Source organism: Cervus elaphus, chromosome 27 (genome assembly GCF_910594005.1).
Source record: "Cervus elaphus chromosome 27, mCerEla1.1, whole genome shotgun sequence".
NCBI classification, from domain to species: Eukaryota; Metazoa; Chordata; class Mammalia; order Artiodactyla; family Cervidae; genus Cervus; species Cervus elaphus.
The window spans coordinates 63,855,729-63,878,031 of NC_057841.1; the positions used below are offsets into that span (position 1 = coordinate 63,855,729).

At 41.2% G+C, this 22,303-nt stretch overlaps 1 protein-coding gene across 4 annotated transcripts in view; it reads left to right on the forward strand.

Annotated features, from left to right (window-relative positions):
• Positions 1-8,846, forward strand: part of SERPINB11 (serpin family B member 11) — a 31,336-nt gene extending 22,490 nt beyond the window's left edge. For all 4 annotated transcript variants that reach the window (XM_043889348.1, XM_043889347.1, XM_043889350.1 and 1 more), the window contains 6 exons: positions 276-335; positions 1,783-1,911; positions 3,566-3,683; positions 4,985-5,127; positions 5,794-5,949; positions 7,843-8,846. In XM_043889348.1, the coding sequence (XP_043745283.1) occupies positions 276-335; positions 1,783-1,911; positions 3,566-3,683; positions 4,985-5,127; positions 5,794-5,949; positions 7,843-8,247 (1,011 nt within the window). In that variant the 3' untranslated portion in view covers positions 8,248-8,846. The remainder of the gene's footprint in view (positions 1-275; positions 336-1,782; positions 1,912-3,565; positions 3,684-4,984; positions 5,128-5,793; positions 5,950-7,842) is intronic.
• The last annotated feature ends 13,457 nt before the right edge of the window (positions 8,847-22,303 follow it).

Below are 22,303 nucleotides of genomic sequence, written 5' to 3' on the forward strand. Positions count from 1 at the left end.
GAGTCTGGGGCCAAGTGGATTAACCTCATGAACTCAACTTCCCACAGAAAATGAAGATAACAGTATCTACTTTAGTAGACGGTATCAACTGTAAAAGTTGTCGGGAGGGTTAAGTAAGATATGCAAAGGCTTAGTTCAGGATTTGTAATATAACGTCATTAAACATCAGCTCTCACCACTGGTCTTTATCTGAAGAGGAAAAACTTGTAACTGTCAGCCTCTGTAGACTATATGTTGCTTTTGATGGCAATCTATCTCATCTTTTTTTTTCCTAGGTGCTTCACTTTAATCATATTGTAGAATCATCAGGACCAGAGTTCAGGGACTTGGCTAAGGTATGATACTATCTCTGCTGAGCTGTCGCGTGCTCTTTGATAAAAAAGCACCAAGAAACAACACAGTCCAGGTGCTGAGTGGCAGAGCACCTCACTGATTCGTAAGAGAGAGAGAGGTGAATCCCCGGTTTCCTCTTTAATCCTCCTGGGGGTGACTATGGCCGATAGGGTTTAATACAGTGATAATAACAACCGTAGTAAAGTCCCCCAGATTTTATCATCTGATTTTTGTCATCCTCATTCAGTTTTCTGTTCTCTTATGGACTGTGCCCCATGGTGAGTCTGCCAGGTTCTTTTATGCAGGGTCAGGTCCTCAGTCTAATGAGGGGACTGAGAAAGAACCCAATGCTTTACCTTTTAATTTTATAGCAGGAAAACAGGGCCTGATGTCACCCAGCTCGTGTGTTCTAGGACTATGGTCTCTGTTCTTTCTAATAAAAGGATGCCTTTTGACATCAAAATTAAATAGAACTGCCACATGAAAATATATGTATGTTGATGGTGATTGATTGAGGAAAGGCATAAATGCCTAGAGTCATAGAATACCTGCTTCATGGAACCCTTATTGTTAGGAGATTAGAGCCCATGGTTTGGGAACTTTCACTTTGGGGAATATAGGCATAAACCCTACAATTTCCGTGAATTCAGATGCATCAAAGCCACGGGGAGAGGGGAGGAGAGGGTGAGATATATGGAGAGAATAACATGGAAATTTACATGACCGTATGCAAAAGAGATAGCCAAGGGAATTTGCTATAGTCCCAGGGAACTCAAACAAGGGCCTCTGTATCAACCTAGAGGGGTGGGATAGGGAGGGAAACAGAGGGAGGTTCAGAAGGGAGGGGATATATGCATACCTGTGGCTGATTCATGCTGAGGTCTGACAGAGAACAACAAAATTCAGTAAAGTGATTATCCTTCAATTAAAAAAAAGCCACATGCTTAAATGAATTGCTTCTGTGAGGGACAGATGGGTGTGTCAGTTCAGTTCAATAGAGAGCTCAGTATATGATTAAATGATCACATAGAAAATGGAGACATTGAAAGGAGCATGATAGATAGAGAAGGAAAATGATTCTTTAGGTACAAAGGCAACAATCAAACTTGGATGATCACTCTAAAGATCCCCACTAGGATCTCTTCATTAAAATGTCTGGTTTTGGATTAAACCATGAGAGCTGACAAGTCCGCGTGTATTTGCAGTGGTTTACAGTTCTGCACACGGTCTGTAGCCAAAGTCCCAGAGTGCCGAGATTGTTGTGGGAGAGGAAATCTAGAGAAGGAGAAGGCTCTCAGCTTGCCAACTCTGGCTTTGTTCATATTCACGGCCCTTCTATTCAGAGGCTAACATGTTGCTGTCTGGTTATTGTTTTTACTTTATTTATACTCTCTACTGGCAAGAAATCAAGCAACTTAATTCTCCGTTCTTTATTTACTGGTGCTTCAGTGCAGCCGAGCTGGAAGGATTCACTCAGAGTTAGGAGTCCTTTTCTCCCAGATCAATCGGTCAGACTCTAACTATATCCTCAGCATCGCCAACAGACTCTACGGGACAAAGGCGATGGCATTCCGTGAGGTAAGTCTCTTTGGAACAGTGGTCAGCAGCTTTCTTGGCATCCTCTGAATTTCACATTATAAAATAAAATGAAGGATAAGAAGTGTAACATGGTGTTCATCTTTAAGAGATCGCATTTGAGCAGAGTTAGAGTTTCAGTGAAATGGTTTTTACCAAACTCCTATTTAAGGTTGTGAAATGTCACATAACTTCCTGCAAATTGCTGATGTTGTCCAAGAGTAAGGTCATGGATGAAGCGCAAAACAAATTTGGTAATAATTATTCCTTATGAAACAGAAAGAAAATAAAATATATTTCTCATCTCTTTTTCAAAGGTCCTTAATGGCAGAATATTGAGAGTTAATGGAAAGTAAACTGGGCTGGGAGCCAAGAGAGCTGTTCCCATTGAGGCATGACTTTGGGCAAATCCCTTCTACCTGTAAAATGAGAGGATAGACTATGTTCTTTCTAGTTCCCAAATTCTAACACTAACAATGCCATTTTCCAAAGGCATTAACATATACAGTTTATTACAGGCCAGTCATTCTACTTAATCTCATGTATTCCTTACACAGTCCTGTAAGATATAGTTATAAAATTGTTATCAGTTCTACAATCATGAAGCAGATTCTTTAAAGGCCACAGACATCAAGTGACAAAGCCTAGATTTGATCCCTATCTAAACCCATTTTCCTGTATATTAAATACTACATTATCCTGCAATGATTGAGGTGAAATCCTAGATTCAGTGACACAGCTTTGGTTTGACCAGTGTTACTTAGATGTCAATCAACCCTGAATATTCACTGGAAGGACTGAAGCTGAAGCTCCAGTACTTTGGCCACCTAATGAGAAGAGCCGACTCATTGGAAAAGACCCCGATGCAGGGAAAGATTGAAGGCAGGCAGGAAAGGGGACGACAGAGGAGGAGATGGTTGGATGGCATCACCGACTCAATGGACATAAGTTTGAGTAAACTCCGGGAGATAGTGAAGGACAGGGAAACCTGGCATGCTGTAGCCCATGGGGTCACAAAGAGTTGGACATGACTGAGCAACTGGGCAACAACAACTTAAATGTCAGCTGGGTGAAGCAAGACACAGCCTTGACTTTCTAATGTTCTTCCCTAGCCTGGAGGTGCAGGCCACGTCTTATACTCAACAAGATTTGGATTGTCAGAGTTTTGGCAACTTAGTGTGGCCCATCTTGGTATCACAGATATTTCAGAGGTATTTCCTTCTATAGCCCTAGCAGCGTAATGAGAACGTTTGCGGAGAGGACCTGAAGTGAGGGGATTAACAGCCGTGGGCCCCTCTCTTGTTCTTTGGTCTCCCTCAAAGCTTCCATGATCTGGGCGTAATTGTACTTGAGACCATGATGATTACATCTGACGTGAGAAGCTCTCCATTAGTTTCATTAGGTTGTCTCGGTCTGTGTCAGGAGATACTGATATCCCAGGATTCGTCTGGAAAAACTCCCACCGCGTGGGCTGTGAGTAGTCACGTAAGCATGTTCCAGCCACAGCTGGACGCAGCTCAGGGCAAGAACTGGGTCAAGGGCCAGATTTTACTCTCAATTAAGCTTTCCGTGGATTCAGGCACAAAAGAATCCAGTTAAGCAATAACTTTCCTTACACTATTTTTTTGGTGTTATGCAACTGTCCTTTCTTTTACAGCAATACTTACACTGTTCTGAGAAATTGTATCAAGCCAGGCTGCAAACTGTTGATTTTGAACGGTCTGCTGAAGAAACAAGGAAAACCATCAATGCTTGGGTTGAAAGCAAAACTGATGGTGAGGATAAGTCAACCATGTGTCTCCAAACTTTATTTGAGCTGTGTTGATAAACTTGCTGAGTTAACGTTAAGGGGGAAACTAGATGTGTTTGTTTAGATTAGTGCTCTGGCCTCAGTTTAGTGCTCTGTGCCTGGAACAATGCCTGGCACATGGAAGTTTTGTAAAAATTTTGAGCGTAGATTGATTAGTGTTGTCTGTCATTACAGATCCACATGCTGTATATTTGTTTAGACTGTTATCGTTATTTTGTCACTAATTTGTGTATTTATTTATTTATCCATTAATTTGTGTATATGTATGCACATATATGTATGTATATTTATATAATAAAATGATGTTCATCATGGTTATTACATGCTAGGTATTGTGTTTGGTCCATAAGTTCAATAAAAATGAAAGCTCTCATCAAGCTTAAAGTCTGATATTTCATATACCCTTGTTTTATATTATATGATAGATTATATTCCAAAAAATGCTATAAATTGCAACACTCCAAAATGCTCCAAGAAGGCTTGGTGTTCCATTTTGATCAATATATTTACAGCAAGAAATTATTGGTATAGTTTGATAAATCCTGACTTTTCAGATACATTTTTCCTTCAAGTGTTGGCATATATGCTTGTGATGCACTAAAGTTAGCATACTGAAAGGACCAGTGAATCTTTGGAATATGTAACATATTTGCAACTGGTGAGGTACTAGTAACTATAAAGTCTGATAGATATTAAAATTAAGCCACAGGAGATGATTCCCTGGTGGCTCAGATGGTAATGAGTATGCCTGCAATGCAAGGGACTCAAGTTTGATCTCTTGGTCAGGAAGATCCCCTGGAGAAGGAAATGGCAACCCACTCCAGTATTCTTGCCTGAAAAATCCCATGGACACAGGAGCCTGGCAGGCTAGGCGGGCTATGTCCCAAATATTGGGACATAACTGAGCGGCTAACACACTATAGGAATTTTTAAAAAAAGAATTATAGAATTTTTTTAAAAAGCAATTACGTATAAGAAAGCATTGGATGTGACTAGTTACAAGACAGGTTGATTCATAGCTAATATACTTGGTATTCCTTGAATGCCAACTTCTGATTAGAAGTAACAAAGCATTCAATATTCTTTGAAATAAACATCATTTGACAAGGACATGCTTTATGGCCACAGATGAAGGAATTCTTCTGGCATCTCAAATCCATAATTAGCCTTAACAAAGGCTCCAGATTTCTTGTAACTCTTCAACTCTCTACTATCAATAAGTTCAAATCCAAATACATTATTTATTCTTTTTTTTTTTATTACAAGGAAAAGTCACTAACCTCTTTGGAAAAGGCACGATTGAGCCCTCCTGTGTCATGGTCCTGGTGAATGCCATATATTTCAAAGGACAATGGCAGAATAAATTTCAGGAACGAGAGACATTTAAAACCCCTTTTCAGTTAAGTAAGGTGAGTATTTTATTTTCAGATGGATAATCAATTTTGGAGAATGCCATGTTCATTAAAGACAATTTAGAAAGTTGCAGTGAAAATACTGGTTCTAGGCTTTGTGCTTCCATGAATTTTGTTTTTGTTGCTCCCATGAAGTGACGGTGACCTTTCTCAAAGAGCACCTAATGGGGTGATCAGGACTAGAAGAAAGTCTGTCCTTTTTTTACTGTTCTTCTGGGTCTACATTCTTCCCAGACATGCTTTCTCTAGCAAATAGTTTCTCTAGAAACACAGCAAAGTTAGTTGTAGATTTTTCTCCCAGAAAGTCTGTAATCAGATCCAAAAAAAGGAGATTATCCTATAATCTCTTTTTCCCACATAAATCACTTTATTTAGAGACCTTGCCTTTGTTTTGGGGAAACATATATGCTATCATTTTTGTTAGTATGTATACTATCTGAACTAGCCAGGCTCTAACACAGACATTTTAAAATTAAAAAAACTTATAAACTTTGCAAAGCAATGTAATACAGGGTGTATTTTGTCATTTTTGTTTTACCCGTGCCTTTCTGGTGCTAATGCAGTTATCCTTGTTATTCTGAAAGGAAAATCAGTATGCATACCTGTACACACACATATGTAACTGTACCATCTAATTACAACTTGTTTTTTTTTTAAACATAGGGTAAAAGTGTAACTGTGGAGATGATGTATCAGACTGGGAAGTTTAAACTGGCCGTCATCGAGGAACCACAGATGCAGGTTTTGGAGCTGCCCTATGTCAACAACACACTCGGTATGATCATTCTGCTTCCAGTGGGCACGGCTGACGTAGACCAGGTGAGGTTATGAGAATGCTAATGTGCAGCGAAGACGTGGGTGTATGTGTACACACACACGCGCGATATGTATTTTATGACCACACAGTGTTGCCAGTCACTAGTTCTATCACGTTCAGCAGTTCTGCCCAGGTGCTATGAGAGCAAAGGGTGGACATCCTGAAGTCAGGGACTTCAGGATGATGTATTTAGGGAGAACCATCTATTCTTACATTTAAAGAAAGGGCAGCTGGAGGCAGAAGTGCCTGTGGTACCAGTACACACAGACATACAGATGCACACATACATGCACGCACACACACATGCACACACTGGCCATTGGACATCTGGGAAACCTCTTTCTACAGCGGGCTTCCCCTGTGGCTCAGACAGCAAAGAATCTGCCTGCAATGTGGGAGACCTGCGTTCGACCCTAGTTTGGGCGAGCAGGGAAGCCTTCTGGACACGCCTGGGTGGGGTGTGTGCTCTGGAGAGCGGGCTGTGCCGGCATGCGTGTCAGAGGTGTGGCCACTGCAGGGGGAGCTCAGGTCTCTGGAGGTCTGTGGGCTTAAGCGGAAGATATTTGGAGGCATGGAGCAGTTGGAAGCAGTTTAGAAGTGGTCTTTTTTGCCTTTGGGCTGTGCTGTGAAGTATGTGGATTTTAATTTCCCCAACTAGGATCAAATCTGTGCCCCCTGAATTGGAAAGGTGGAGTCTTAACCACTGGACTGCCAGGGATGTCCCAGAAATGGCTTTTATTAAATTGTGATTCATTTATTTAATTGTTCATTTATTCATTCATACACCAAACATAGTGTCTACAGCATGCTGGAAACTCTGCTGTGTTCTGGAAACACAGATGAATGTGTGGTTACAACACAGAGGTGAAGTGTCAGGAGTGCTGAGATAGACCCTGCAGAAAGCCATGTGGAAGCAGAGAGAGTCCAAATTTGAGTGAGGAGATCAGGACGGTATCCTAGTAGGGTAATCTCGATGCCAGGCTCACTGGATAAGTAGGAGATGAAGTGGAACAAAGGCAGTACCTGGTGCTCCGACCACAGCAAAGGACAAGTGCAAATGCCTTAGAAGTATGAGGGAGCGAGGTGGGTCTGACGTGAAGTCCTGGTAGCTTGGATCAGGGCAGAAAAGCACAGAAGGAAAACGGGCTTAGGAATTAAAACCGCCTTTATTTTATGTCTGATTTTATACTGTCAGGATGGGGAAAAACATGACAAAAAACTTTTCAACTCCTGTAGTAGATTGATGGGGTTTGACATACTAGTTTGGAGCTGCAGGGAGGTCTGAACAGAGAGTTTCAAATGACCAAGGGTAGAATTTGAAGGGCTTCAGAAACTCTTAAAACTGGATGTAGGGTGAGAGGTCTGAGTTGTGAGGCTGCTTGGGGGGAAATCGGAGCACAGACACAGGTACTGAATTGCTGGGTGAAGGCAGAGGGCATCCAGGGTTCAGAATCTTCCAGCACAATGAGGGCAGGACACGGGAGGATTAGAGCGTGACCCAGAGAAACCAGCTCATAAAGGAGACGTGACTCATGTTTCAGATGTACGTGCCCAGAAGAGATGGTTGAATTCATCCAGGAAATGGGGCACAATGACTTCACGGCAATAGAGGGCATTTGAGAGATGCCTACCTGCTGAGGAGATGAGGCAAAAGAGTGTAGGATACACACTGAGAAGTTTAATTATGAAGCATCAATGAGAAGTAGACAGGAGAAGAGGGAAGGTGTGGCTGCACGTGACGTTTTTGCTTTTTTCAGACAGAACTTGAGCACATTTTAAAGGTAGAGAAGAAACTGATGTTGAATTGTTGACACCAAGAATTAGAAAACAAATAGCATTTAACATGGAGGGCATGTGTTCAGCTCTCGTTGGGTCACTCGTGTTTTGTCTCTTAGGTAGAAAAGCAGCTGAACTCGAAGACCTTTCAGGAATGGACCAGCCCATCCAACATGGTGGAGAGGGACGTGGAAGTGCATCTCCCAAGATTCAAACTGGAGATCAAGTACGAGCTTAATTCCTTGTTAGAGTCCCTCGGGATGACAGACATCTTCAGCCAGGTCAAAGCAGATCTTTCTGGAATATCACCAGTCAAGGGCCTCTTTGTATCAAAGGTCATCCACAAGTCCTATGTGGAGGTCAACGAGGAGGGCACGGAGGCAGCCGTGGCCACTGGCAACGTTCTGGCAGTAAAAAGACTTCCCGTCCGAGCTCAGTTCCTGGCGAACCGCCCCTTCCTGCTCTTCATCAGGCACTTTCACACCAACATGATTCTCTTCTGTGGCAAGCTGGCCTCTCCCTGAGCAGAGTGGGTGGAGCAAGGCTCAGGGTCACAGAGGAGACGCAGCGACCAGCCAGGACTAAAAGCGGTCCATACCTCACCCTCCTCCATGCCTCAGTTTGCTCCTCTGCAGAATCGGTCTAGGGCATCTCCCAGCTTATCCCACGAGTTGGTGAAGCCTCAGATGATGCCCATCATGGAAGAAGCTATAACTACAAACAAGCCTCTCTGTCTGTTTTATCTTTGGGGCCTCGTTTAAGTGCTATCCAGGTGATATGATCCAGTCAGTGGGAAATAGTTTAGAAGATTAGATTTTCTTGACTTGTTTGTATCAGTGAGCTCTTGGTTAAGTGGCCACTTTACCTGAAGACCAATGTAAGGGCTTCAACTTTGGCTGGGTCTTAAAATCTGTTATTTTCCTTGTATATGTAAATATAACATCATGAATTCTGTATTGACTATAATAAATACATGAAATGCCTTGAATTCCTGGAGGATTGTTAGTACTCTGCAGTAGCTCAATACACATGAGAAAAGACTATGGATAAGTGGAAGTCTGATTCAGTGCAGGTTTTAGGAGAATCTTTGGCTAAATCTTTTTAGGCTCTAAACTGAATCAGATTTTTCTTTCCCTCCCTCTCTCCTTCCATCCTTCTCTTTCTTTCTCAATAGTGTTTAGTTGTTCAGCCGCTAAGTGTGTCCAACTCTTCTGCTACCCATGGACTGTAGCCCGCCAGGCTCCTCTGTCCATGGGATTTTCCAGGCAAGAATATTGGAATGGGTTGCCATTTCCTTCTCCAGGGGATCTTCTCAACCCAGGGATAGAACCTGTGTCTTATGCATTGGCAGGTGTATTCTTTACCTCTAAACACCAGGAAGCGCTCAATATTCACAATAATGCAGTGAGTAAAATTCACAACAGAAAAAACCAGACATCAATCAGAATATTTTATTAGAAAAATTTCTTAGGGACTTCCCTCGTAGTCCAGTGGTTAAGATTCAGAGCTTCCACTGCAGGGGGCATGGGGTTTGATCCCTGGTCAGGAAAGTAAGACCCTGCATGCTGTTAGATGTGGCCAAAAAAACAAAATAAAATAATTTAAAAAAAAGAAATCCTCCTTAATTTCTATTTGTGATAACATGAAGTGATGATCAGATAATAGTGTCCATAATACATTCACTGCCTTCTCAGTGTCACCTTGATGAACGCTTCCTTCCAGAACTCTCACAGAAGAGTCCCTCAAATCCCCCTTCTCTTATACTGTCTTAGAACAGTCAGTCCAAGACCGCCATTGATTCCTTCCCTCGGTGATGGGCCATCCTCTTATTGTTGCCAGTGGTGGCGGACAAGGATGGGTTTTCAACTTCCCTCCTGGGACCCTGAAGGATGCATGCATGCTCAGTCATGTCTGACTCTCTGTGACACCCTGTGCAGTAGCCACCATGCTCCTCTGTCCATGGGGTTTTTCAGACAAGAATACTGGAGTGGATTGACATTTCCCTCTCCAGGAAACTTCCAGACCCAGGGATCGAACTTGGGTTTCCTGTGCTGTGGGCAATCTCCTGCATTATAGGAGGATTCTTTAGTGACTGAGCCATCAGGGAAGCCCTTATTCTTTAATAATAACATGTAAAGTAGCAAGCAAGCAATGATTTCCAGAGAGTATAAAACTGAAGAATATCTCCTTAAAATGCCGTGTGAGCTTGCCTCACGGCACTGGAATGGCCCCACGTGCTCTACTGGAGGTCCTTTACTGCGTGCATGTGTCACACGGCACAAAGCCAGGAAGCCACCCTGGCCCAGCCCAGGGACAACCCGGCAAGTTTACTGCAGCACTGTGAGAGCCACAGCCCAGCAATGACCGGTGTGGAAAAATGAGTTGCTCACTTTACACATCTAGGACAGACAATGAAGGCAGTCTGTCTGGTGGATGCTGGGTCCTTCTCCACGGCCCCTGGTGCGGGCTGTGCAGAAGCTCAGCAGAGCCGCGGGACCAGGCTTGGGCAGGGGGATGACCACGCTGAGCCGTAGGACCTCCCTCCCTGACAGAGGCTCAGAGTGAGTGTCCAGTCACAGCCTCCATTCCAGAACCTCAGAGTCCCCTGAAGGGATGGGAATTGAGCTGACTGTCACCATTACAGAGAGGGCTTCAAAAGCACCAATGGGCCCTGGGCAGAGACACAGGACTTGGAGAGGCGGTGGCCAAACCAGCCTCTGGGCACGGCGGAGGGGGGTCACGCTCCTGAGCCTTTGCTGTGAGAAGCCAGGAGCTCCTCGAGCACCCACTGCTGGGGATGGAGAACATGGCTGTTTTCACTCTCTCAAAGAGCTTTTTTTAAAAAAAATTTGAGTATAGTTGCTTTATAATGTTAGAGCTATGTTAGCTTCTACTGCACAGCAAAGTGAACCAGCCATTGCTGTTTTTCAGTCACCAACTTGTGTCCACCTCTTTGTGACCCCATGGACTGCAGCACGCCAGGCTTCCCTGTCCATCACCAACTCCCAGAGCTTGTTCAAACTCATGTCTATTGAGTCAGTGATGCCATCCAACCATCTCATCCTCTGTCGTCCCCTTCTCCTCCTGCCCTCAATCTTTCCCAGCATCGACCATACATCCACATATATCCCGTCTTCCTTGGATTCCGTTCCCATTTAAGTCACTACAGAGCAGTGAGTAGAGTCCCCTAAGCCATATGGTAGGTTCTCCTTAGTTGCCTATTTCATGCCTTGGATCAATAATGTATTTGTGTCAATCCCAATCTCCTAATCCACCCCACCCCATCTTCCCTCCCTTGGTGTTCACACGTTTGTTCTCTCTGACTGTGTCTCTGTTTCTGCTTTGCAAATAAATTTATCTATACCATTTTTCTAGATTCCACATTTATGCATTGATAAGTGATATTTGTTTTCAAAGAGTTAATGTTATATGTCAATTATATCTCAGTAAAAAATGGGCAAAAGACTTAAATATGCATTTCTCCAAAGAAGGCACACACGAGGCTGACAGGTACACAAACGTGTGCAGCATTGCTGATCATCAGGGACACACAGATCAAAATCGCACCATCACCTCACACCTGTTAGAATGGCCGTCATTGAAAAGAGACAAAAGTTCAAGAGGCAAAAGTTTAAATAAAAGGGAGCTCTTGGTCACCACGGGTGGGAAGTTGATTCACCCATTATTGACAATAGTAGAGAAGTTCCTCAAAAACATTGAAAGTAGAACTACCATATGATCCAGCAATCCCACTTCTGGTTACACATCCTAAGGAAATGAAATTGATATCTGTGCTCCTGCATTCATTATAGCATTTGTTACAACAGCCAAGACACGGAAACAACCTGCGTCCACCACTTCAAGCTACGAAACCATTCTGCGTGACACCGAACTGGAGGGCACCTGTCGTTATGCATTTGGCCAAGTGTGGAGGATGTGAAATACAGAGCGGACACGACGTAAACTATGGAATTTAGTTAACAATAATGTAGTTAAGTAATCCAATTAATTAATAACAATAACTAAAATAATGCAGGCTTACGATTTGTAACCCATGTGTCATGCTAATGGCAGGGTTAACAGCTGAGGAAACTGGGGGAGGGGAGGAGAGTGCGTGAAAGCTCTATATTTTCTCTGCTCAATTTTCCTGAAAATCTGAAATGACTCCAAAACACTACTATTAATTAAAAGCTAAAGACTACGAGTTTAAAAATAAAGGAAGTGGGGAGCAAAGTAGGAAGGGGTATATCCTTTACCCGGCTTTCAAAAAACCCAGAAAGTCTCTACATTTTCATCAAGTGTTCTCTGATGGTATTACATTTTCATTTCTCTTGTCTTTTTTCCTTCTGATACTTAGAAGTTCTTCTGAGTTTATCAATGGTCTTTTATTCCCCTTTTTGTTGCAAGAACACTGAGCCTCCAGACTGGTGTTTGGGACACAAGATGTCACAGTGACTCAGACAAAATCGCTGCTTGCTTAATGCATTCACATCCACACCTCTCAGCCCTGGGAAGCCTGGTACCCACCATGCGCTGTAAGTAGCATCACACTAGGTTCTGAGTCACAGTGCATCAGTGGTCAGCTTGGACAGGCATCTCTGCTCAGGGTGTCTCCTCCAGGTTAAATTGCTGCAAATTTAAATGACAAAGTGAGAGAGAAAAACAAAGCAAAACAAAACACAGCACTATTTGGGCCAGTGGTGAGTGAGAGATTTGTTTGTGTATTTACTGATAAATCCAGTTTTTCCTCTTTACCTTTGACTTGTCACTTTTTTTCTCAGAAAATTTCAGGAGCTGGATGGAATGGCAGTAACAAAGGCTTCTTACTGGAGAAATGCCCCGTCCAAGTCCTGCGTTTGAGGAATCTGTCTCCTTCTCCATGTGCTGTTCCTTGCGGAGCCTGGGTGATTGGACAGTCTTGATCCTAGTGTGACGGCTCCATCCTGGCTCACTTCTGCTGTCCTTGTGCTCTGGTTTCAATGATAAGTTATGTGATTTCCCTACCTCAACACTATGGCAAGTCCCTTACATACGAACAAGTTCCATTACTAGAGCACAATCCTAAGTCCAATTTATTTGTAAGTACAACAAAGTTAGCTTAGGTATCCAGCTAACACAACTGGCTACATATGGCTGCCTTTATGCCTGCTTCTGGGCACCCTGAGCTCGAAATAAAGCTCTCGTACTGCTGTCCTCGATAGAGTATATGCTTGTGGTAGGTCGCTCAGTTGTGTTAAACTCTTTATGAGCCCACCAGGCTCCTCTGTCCATGGGATTCTCCAGGCAAGAACACTGGAGTGGGTTGCCAGGTCCTTTTTCAGGGGATCTTCCCGACCCAGGGATCTAAACCGCATCTCCTTTGGCTCCTGCACTGCAGGTGGACTGTTTACTGCTGAGCCACTGGGGAAGGCGCATGTACCTCTGGCCAATGCCAAATTTGCTGCTCAGAGTGAATGACTTTAAGAGATTTTTGTCATTTCATCATTCATGGATATCCTGATTCATTTCTTGAAAAAACATTTCTTGGGCACCCACTGGGTTCCAAGCACCATGTTAAGCCATAGATATACAGAGTAAATAACAAAGAGCCTCCATCTTTGTCCTCAAAATCCTACCTTTTAGCAGAGAAGACAGACTTCAGAATAGTAATGACAATTGGGTGTTGTGAGAAGATTGTCATGAGCAAGGAGAGCTAAGGTTTAGTGAAGAGTTACTGCCTGCCAGACACTGTTTGAAGTATTTTAAAAAACCAATTGGATCCCTGCAACTCTATGTGATGCCAGGTTACTGGGTCATTTGGAGCAAGACTTAGAGAATGTCAGTAACTTGCTAAGGTTGTTAATTGGAGAGCCAAGATTTGAGTTCATCAGCTTGGCTGTGTGGCTTCCCAGGTGGTGCAGTGGTAAGCCATCTGCCTGCGGATGTAGGAGACGCATCCCTGGGTCCGAAACAGCGTCCAAGTGCCATCCTCTGCACTATTGCTGTAGTTCTACTCAGCACATTTGTGGACGTTGGAAGAGGGGTTAGACTGGCAGTTTAGAGATCTAGGTTCTAACACAACTTCTGCTTCAGATCCTCTTAAATTCCTTTAATCCCTAAAAGTTTAGGGATTAAAGCATTTTAAGAGAACCGACTCGAACCTCGAGGCTGTAGATATATTGCTGCAGCTCCCCATCTCACCACTAGATGGAAGGCTTTGTCGGGGGAGAGAGGGGAGCGTGCCACAGATTTTAATTTTGTGAATCGTGAATCCTACTGGTAAAATAGTTTACGAGTAATTTCAACGAGCATTATAAATATTTATTAAATTTTGACTTATTAAATGTTTTCAGTTTGTATTTAACAGTTCTACTTTTCCTCTTTATTTGATCAGTGTGTGCATGATCTGCCAAAGAAGGGACACATGGAGCTTGGCTGCCTCACTCATCACTGTGCCTAGAACAGTCCCTGGCTTACGGCAGCGACTCAGAAATTTTAAGATTTTCTTTTCTTTTCATCATGTTGTAAGCACTTATTTTTTAAGAAATCTCTTTCATTCTGAATGAAACAGTTGCAAACAGAAAAAAGAATTCCCTCATATTGCTCACTCTATTTCCCATAATTTTAACATCTTACAAAACCATAGTATAGACATCAACAATAAGAGATAAATGTTTGGACAGCCTTATTTATTAAACTACAAATCTTAGTTGAATTTTACCCATTTTTTTTCCACTAGTGTCCTCTTATGCCCAGCGTTTCATGTTGTATTTAGATGTTATTTCTTCTTAGTCTCCCTCAGTCTGTGAAAGTTTTGTAACCTTGATATTCTGAAGAGTGATGCATTATTTTATAGAACATCTCTTAATTTGCATTTGTCCAGTGTATTTTCTTAATTGGAGTGAGATTATGCATTTTAGGCAAAATAACCAGAAAAATGATGTGTCCTTAGTACAGCTTATTAGGGGGTTCATCACATTCGCTTGTCTTATGGCTGGTGATGTTTACCTTGGTCACTTGGATAATTGTTAGGTTTCTCCACTGTTAAGTTACTTTTTTATTCCTTTGTAGTTACTAAGTATTATCGAGGAGATTTGTTGAGACTATGCAAATCCTGTGTCTCCTCAAGCTTTTTTTAGCGTTCATCTTTGCTTTGACATGTCTATTATCCCTTTGGCCAAATTCCCATGCTGCTGGCCTCATTTTTCATTCTTATATGACCCCCATTTCCTCTACTGCAGTGGGCATAGAGGAAAGAAGAATGTACAGCTACCACCTGTTGATGGGTTTTCGGATAATTTTCTCTCTCTCTCTTTTTTTTACTGAAGTATAATTGTATTCCCTAACCAGACCTCTCTGAATATTTCTAAAGTGAGAGGCTATCTTCTGAAAAAACATGTTAGAAGTAAATGTCAACACTCACCAACGGAAGAGGATGCTCGTACTCTGTGCTCGGTCGCTCAGTCATGTCCAGCTCTTTCCGACCCCGTGGACTGTAGCCCACCAGGCTCCTCTGTCCACGGGGTTCTCCAGGTCAGAATACTAGAACGGTTGCTGTTTCCTTCTCCAGGGGATCCTTCTGACCCAGGGATGGAACCCAAGACTCCTAATGGAATAGAATCTACACCCCTAAATCCAATGAAAATATACAGAGACTCTGTAGTTACAAAACTTTACCCAGTGGCATAAACATTAGAAATTATAGGTAATCATAATGAAAAAAACTCAATAATTCTTCCCTTAACTCTAACTTTGGTTAAAATTGTGCCAATATCCTTCCAGAATATAATACATACATGCTTAGGTTTCATTTTAAAAACTATCATATCTCCTATATTATGTTAAACTTGGTTTTTGCATTCTATATATTTTGGATATATATCCAGTATTCAGTATATTTGGTATTCATTTACAGAATGCAATAGGATTTATACAAACAATTCCTAATGATTGTATGGTTTTCAGTTGGTTTACTTTACCAAATGATATTTTGAGATAATTTTTTTTCATTTATTTTTATTAGTTGGAGGCTAATTACTTTACAATATTGTAGTGGTTTTCATCATACATTGACATGAATCAGCCATGGATTTACATGTATTCCCCATCCCGATCCCCCCCTCCCACCTCCCTCTCTACCCAGTCCCTCTGGGTCTTCCCATTGCACCAGGCCCGAGCAGTTGTCTCATGCATCCCACCCGGGCTGGTGATCTGTTTCACCATAGATAATATACATGTTTCGATGCTGTTCTCTCAAAGCATCCCACCCTCACCTTCTCCCACAGAGTCCAAAAGTCTGTTCTGTACATCTGTGTCTCTTTTTCTGCTTTGCATATAGGGTTATCATTACCATCTTTCTAAATTCCATATATATGGGTTAGTATACTGTAATGGTCTTTATCTTTCTGGCTTATTTCACTCTCTATAATGGGCTCCAGTTTCATCCATCTCATTAGAACTGATTCAAATGAATTCTTTTTAATGGCTGAGTAATATTCCATAGTGTATATGTACCACAGCTTCCTTATCCATTCGTCTGCTGATGGGCATCTAGGTTGCTTCCATGTCCTGGCTATTATAAACAGCGCTGTGATGAACATTGGGGTACACGTGCCTCTTTCAGATCGGGTTTCCTCAGTGTGTATGCCCAGAAGTGGGATTGCTGGGTCATATGGCAGTTCTATTTCCAGTTTTTTAAGAAATCTCCACACTGTTCTCCATAGTGGCTGTACTAGTTTGCATTCCCACCAACAGTGTAAGAGGATTTCCTTTTCTCCACACCCTCTCCAGAATTTATTGCTTGTAGACTTTTGGATAGCAGCCATCCTGACTGGCATGTAATGGTACCTCACTGTGGTTTTGATTTGCATTTCTCTGATAATGAGTGATGTTGAGCATCTTTTCATGTGTTTGTTAGCCATCTGTATGTCTTCTTTCGAGAAATGTCTGTTTAGTTCTTTGACCCATTTTTTGATTGGGTCATTTATTTTTCTGGAATTGAGCTGTAGGAGTTGCTTGTATATTTTTGAGATTAATCCTTTGTCTGTTGCTTCATTTGCTATTATTTTCTCCCATTCTGAGGGCTGTCTTTTCACCTTGCTTATAGTTTCCTTTGTTGTGCAAAAGCTTTTAAGTTTCATTAGGTCCCATTTGTTTAGTTTTGCTTTTATGTCCAATATTCTGGGAGGTGGGTCATAGAGGATCCTGCTGTGATTTATGTCGGAGAGTGTTTTGCCTATGTTCTCCTCTAGGAGTTTTATAGTTTCTGGTCTTACATTTAGATCTTTAATCCATTTTGAGTTTATTTTTGTGTATGGTGTTAGAAAGTGTTCTAGTTTCATTCTTTTACAAGTGGTTGACCAGTTTTCCCAGCACCACTTGTTAAAGAGGTTGTCTTTTTTCCATTGTATATCCTTGCCTCCTTTGTCGAAGATAAGGTGTCCATAGGTTCGTGGATTTATCTCTGGGCTTTCTATTCTGTTCCATTGATCTATATTTCTGTCTTTGTGCCAGTACCATACTGTCTTGATGACTGTGGCTTTGTAGTAGAGTCTGAAGTCAGGCAGGTTGATTCCTCCAGTTCCATTCTTCTTTCTCAAGATTACTTTGGCTATTCGAGGCTTTTTGTATTTCCATACAAATTGTGAAATTACTTGTTCTAGTTCTGTGAAAAATACCGTTGGTAGCTTAATAGGGATTGCATTGAATCTATAGACTGCTTTGGGTAGAATAGCCATTTTGACAATATTGATTCTTCCAATCCATGAACACGGTATGTTTCTCCATCTGTTTGTGTCCTCTTTGATTTCTTTCATCAGTGTTTTATAGTTTTCTATGTATAGGTCTTTTGTTTCTTTAGGTAGATGTACTCCTAAGTATTTTATTCTTTTTGTTGCAATGGTGAATGGTATTGTTTCCTTAATTTCTCTTTCTGTTTTCTCATTGTTAATGTATAGGAATGCAAGGGATTTCTGTGTGTTAATTTTATATCCTGCAACTTTACTATATTTGTTGATTAGCTCTAGTAATTTTCTGGTAGAGTCTTTAGGGTTTTCTATGTAGAGGATCATGTCATCTGCAAACAGCGAGAGTTTCACTTCTTCTTTTCCTATCTGGATTCCTTTTACTTCTTTTTCTGCTCTGATTGCTGTGGCCAAAACTTCCCAAACTATGTTGAATAGTAGTGGTGAGAGTGGGCACCCTTGTCTTGTTCCTGATTTCAGGGGAAATGCTTTCAATTTTTCACCATTGAGGATAATGCTTGCTGTGGGTTTGCCATATATAACTTTTATTATGTTGAGGTATGTTCCTTCTATTCCTGCTTTCTGGAGAGTTTTAATCATAAATGGGTGTTGAATTTTGTCAAAGGCTTTCTCTGCATCTATTGAGATAATCATATGGTTTTTATCTTTCAATTTGTTAATGTGGTGTATTACATTGATTGATTTGTGGATATTAAAGAATCCTTACATTCCTGGGATAAAGCCCACTTGGTCATGGTGTAAAATTTTTTAAATGTGTTGTTGGATTTTGTTTGCTAGAATTTTGTTAAGGATTTTTGCATCTATGTTCATCAGTGATATTGGCCTATGGTTTTCTTTTTTGTGGCATCTTCGTCTGGTTTTGGAATTAGGGTGATGGTGGTTATTTTGAGATAATTTTTGAGGGTTATTTTCTCCCTTGGGTTTCCATGTACCTGTCTTCATGTACTACATGGGAAAGACATTGTTGAATTTTCTCAGTGTATTTTCTAGATTCACAGTGGTGACAGTAGACTTGAAAGTCAAGCTTTTGCTTGCATATAGCTGAACTTAAAATACATTAGGGTCTCTGAATTTCCAGAGAATTTAGCACTAAATGTAGAGGGTGCAAATGATGAGAGAAACAGAATATGTGGTTACTTTAGTAAAACAGATTTAAGTAATCTGTTACTTTAGTAACAGATATATGCACATTGATATCAGACTGAAACAGCTGGCTTATGGTACAGACTTAAGACCAGGTTCAGAAGATGTGACCAAAGGCCATTCCAAAATAGCTTTTCCAGTTTGTTCTCCACGAGCAATCAGAGGGCCTTTCAGGCACTCTGTCTCCTGAACAACTCTTGGTATTATTCGTCCTTTTCACAGCAGTTACTCTAGTGGGTGGGTAGAGGTACATTATTGTGGTTTTAATGTGCATTTCTCCATTGTCTAATAGTGTTGAGACACTTTCTACACACTTTGAACAATTGGATTTCCTCTTTTGTGAAGAACCTGTTCTTCTATGGCACAACTTTTTGTTGCGTTGTCCTTCCTCGTATCACTGATTTGTTGTTGTTTAGTCGCTCAGTCATGTCTGACTCTTTTGTGACCCCGTGGACACCCGCCAGGCTCCTCTGCCATGGGATTTCTCAGGCAAGAACACTGGAGTGGGTTGCCTTGTCCTTCTTCAATTACTGATTCATAGAATTCTAAATGTAATGAATAACAGCTCTTTGTCAGAAATATTTATTGCAAGTAGCTCTTACATTTCTATGGCTTGTCTATTCATTTTCTCCAATGTGTCTCTTTGAAGATCAGAAGTTCTCAATTTTAATGAATCCTATTTATCAATCGTTTCTTTTATAGCTAAGGCTTTCTGTGATCAAGAAATTTTTGTCTAAACCAAGTTAATGAAGATATTCTCCTTTTAATCTTCTGGATGTTTTAGTGTTTTACCCTTTTCCTTAAGATCTATTATCTGAATTTATTCTGTGACTCCTGTTAAATAGGGGTCAGACGCCATTAAAATTATGAATACCCAGTTGATCCAGAACACTTATTGAGAAGACAGCCTCCTGCCTGGACACTCACCTAATGATGCCATTGTTTTAAATCAGGACCAAATTGGTTGATCTACTTCTGGCTTCCCTGTTCTGTCGGGGCGGCTTCCCTGGTGGCTCAATTGGTAAAAACTCTGCCTACAATACAGGAGACCACCCGCAGCACAGGAGACCTGGGCTCTGTCCCTGGGTCTGGAAGATCCCCTGGAGGAAGAAATGGCAGCCACTCCAGTATTCTTGCCCGGGAATCCCACGGACAGAGGAGCCTGGAGGGCTACAGCCCATGGGGTCGCAAAAGAGTCAGTCATGACTGAGCCACGACCTCTGTTCTGTTCTACCACTCTATTTGTATATCCTTGCACTTCTCTTAATTACTGTAGCTTTATAGTTTACATTTCCTATGCCAATCAAAACCCAGCATTTTTTTTTTTGTGTATGTCTTTATAAATCAATAGGCTGATTCTAAAATTTATATAAAAATAAAGAGGGCCAACTTTTTTTTTTAATACTTCAAGATTTTCTTCTTGGCCTTCTTTATTTTTATATAAATTTTAGGATCAACCTGTAGATTTACAAAGACATACACATAAAAATGCTGGGTTTTGATTGGCATAGCAAAAAATAAATCAATGAAAAATTTGGGGTGAATTGATATATTTGTAGTATTTAGAGTTTTCCAGTCCATATGCATGATAAATCCTGCTGTTTAAATTGTTTTTCATTTCTCCCAATTATATTCTTTAATATTCTATGAGAAAGTCTTGCACATACTTTGATTTTTGAATCCCTTTTATAAATGTCACCAACATTTAAAATTTACTAATTCAGCAATGCAAATGTCTGAGCGGAAAATGAGATTCACACTCACGGACAAGCCCTAGTAAGGAGAACTCATTTCTGTGTAGTCATTTCTCTGTTTTGACCTATTTGTTTTGCTTTTCTCCTCTGATGGTGGTTGCTTTCCGAAGCCTTGAAGCTGATGCAGGATCCTCTGTGGCCAGGCATTTAACGGGTTTTGGAAGCAGGAAAACACTGTTAGTCACCAGTTAATAACAGGGCCACTTTGGGAATTCATTCTTCCAAAAATTTGCCAATAATTCATTTCTACGTCTAACTTCTAGTAACCCCTTGCTTTCAAGACCATGTTTTTGTCAGCCAACTACTCACTCTAAAGACGTGTCTTGTTATCTCAGGAAGTCCCCCTTGGGGGCTGAATTTCTAGGTCGCACTGTCACTCTGTCCTTGAATTCCACCAGTCTGCAGCAACCAGAGAACCTACGTGAAGCTGCTTCCGGCCGGGCTTGCTGCCTGTCTGCCCTCCACTTTTATCCTCTGCTTTCCTGTTCAGGTTGGGAGGGCGGCAGGGTCTCCACCTCTTTTTCCCTCAAGTTCACTACTCTCTGTGACAGCTGTTTGCATGTAAACTCCGGTTGTCTTAACATTTCTGGTACTTATATATATAACCGACTTCCTTATCATTGTGATGGAGGTTTTTCTCATTAATTTTTAAAAGTGTCATTTCTATTAAGGTTATATTGGGGAGAGATGAGGGGGTGAGAATTAAGTTTTTGTCTTCAAATCTCATCTTTTCACAAAGGTTTGAAATGGTTTTACTAGTCATTACATCAAGATATAATGAGCTATATCTTCAAAAACTTGTCCAGTTACTTCTGATGTTGAAATCCTTAACGGAGGGACAAACTCTTTTATTTGCAATTAGAGGGATGACTAAGGAAAGTTTCTCTGGGAAAGTGATGCTGAGAAACAGATTCAGAAATAGTGACAAATATCACTACTTGCTTTATGAAAGAACATCTTTTGTTAGTGGTCAGGGGGTCAAAACAGAAGGGGAGTTTAGTGGGAGTGCTGGGCATTTGAATGAGAGAGCATGAGGGAAGGGTATGGGTTTCATTATTTCCTAAGTCTAGCCTTGGCAATGATCCTGATTTTTTCAGTGTCCATAGTGTGTATGTGTGGTAGGGAGATTAAGGGGATGTCATTTCTATAAAAGATGCTACTGTTTCATTGCTAAGTTGTATCCAACTCTTTGTGACCCCATGGACTGTAGCCTGCCAGGCTCCTCTGTCCATGAGATTTCCCAGGCAAGCGTACTGGAGTGGGTTGCCATTTCCCTCTCCAGGGCATCTTCAGACCCAGGGATTGAACCTTCAACTCCTGCATTGGCAGGTGTATTCTTTACTACTGTGCCATCTGTCAGAAGGTTACGACTGTGTTTAATAACAAAGATAAAGTGACAATAACTTTTTGAGGTAGCTAGGATTTTCATTTTCTACACAGATGATAGTACAATATGAAAACAAAACATTTTTTTCCCCAAGAGATAATTTCGGCATTGCCTAGGTATTTATGAATTATGTTTACAATCTGGCCAACCAAAAATACTATTTGAACCACAGTGAATTAAGTTCTTATTTATCACATGCTTACCAGATGTCTTATAGTGTGTTGAATACAAAGGGGATTTTAAAACAGTGTGGAAAAAATCTTATAGTAGTGACTTAGTAGTGACTATATAATATTTCATGTAATAAAAGGAAAATTCATAGAATATATAATAAAAGCATATTATCAAGAAAGAAAGAAATCAATATGGGTTCATGATATATGGAAGGTGTTGGAAATGGTGGGACTTGAGATTGACCCTGAATAATTATATGGAGATAGAAAAATACAATCGGTAGAGTTCTCACACATCCTGAATTTCCAGGATTGTCCCGGTCTATTATTATAATAGTAACTACATTTATTAAATACCAGTGGTTGTGTATGGATGTGAG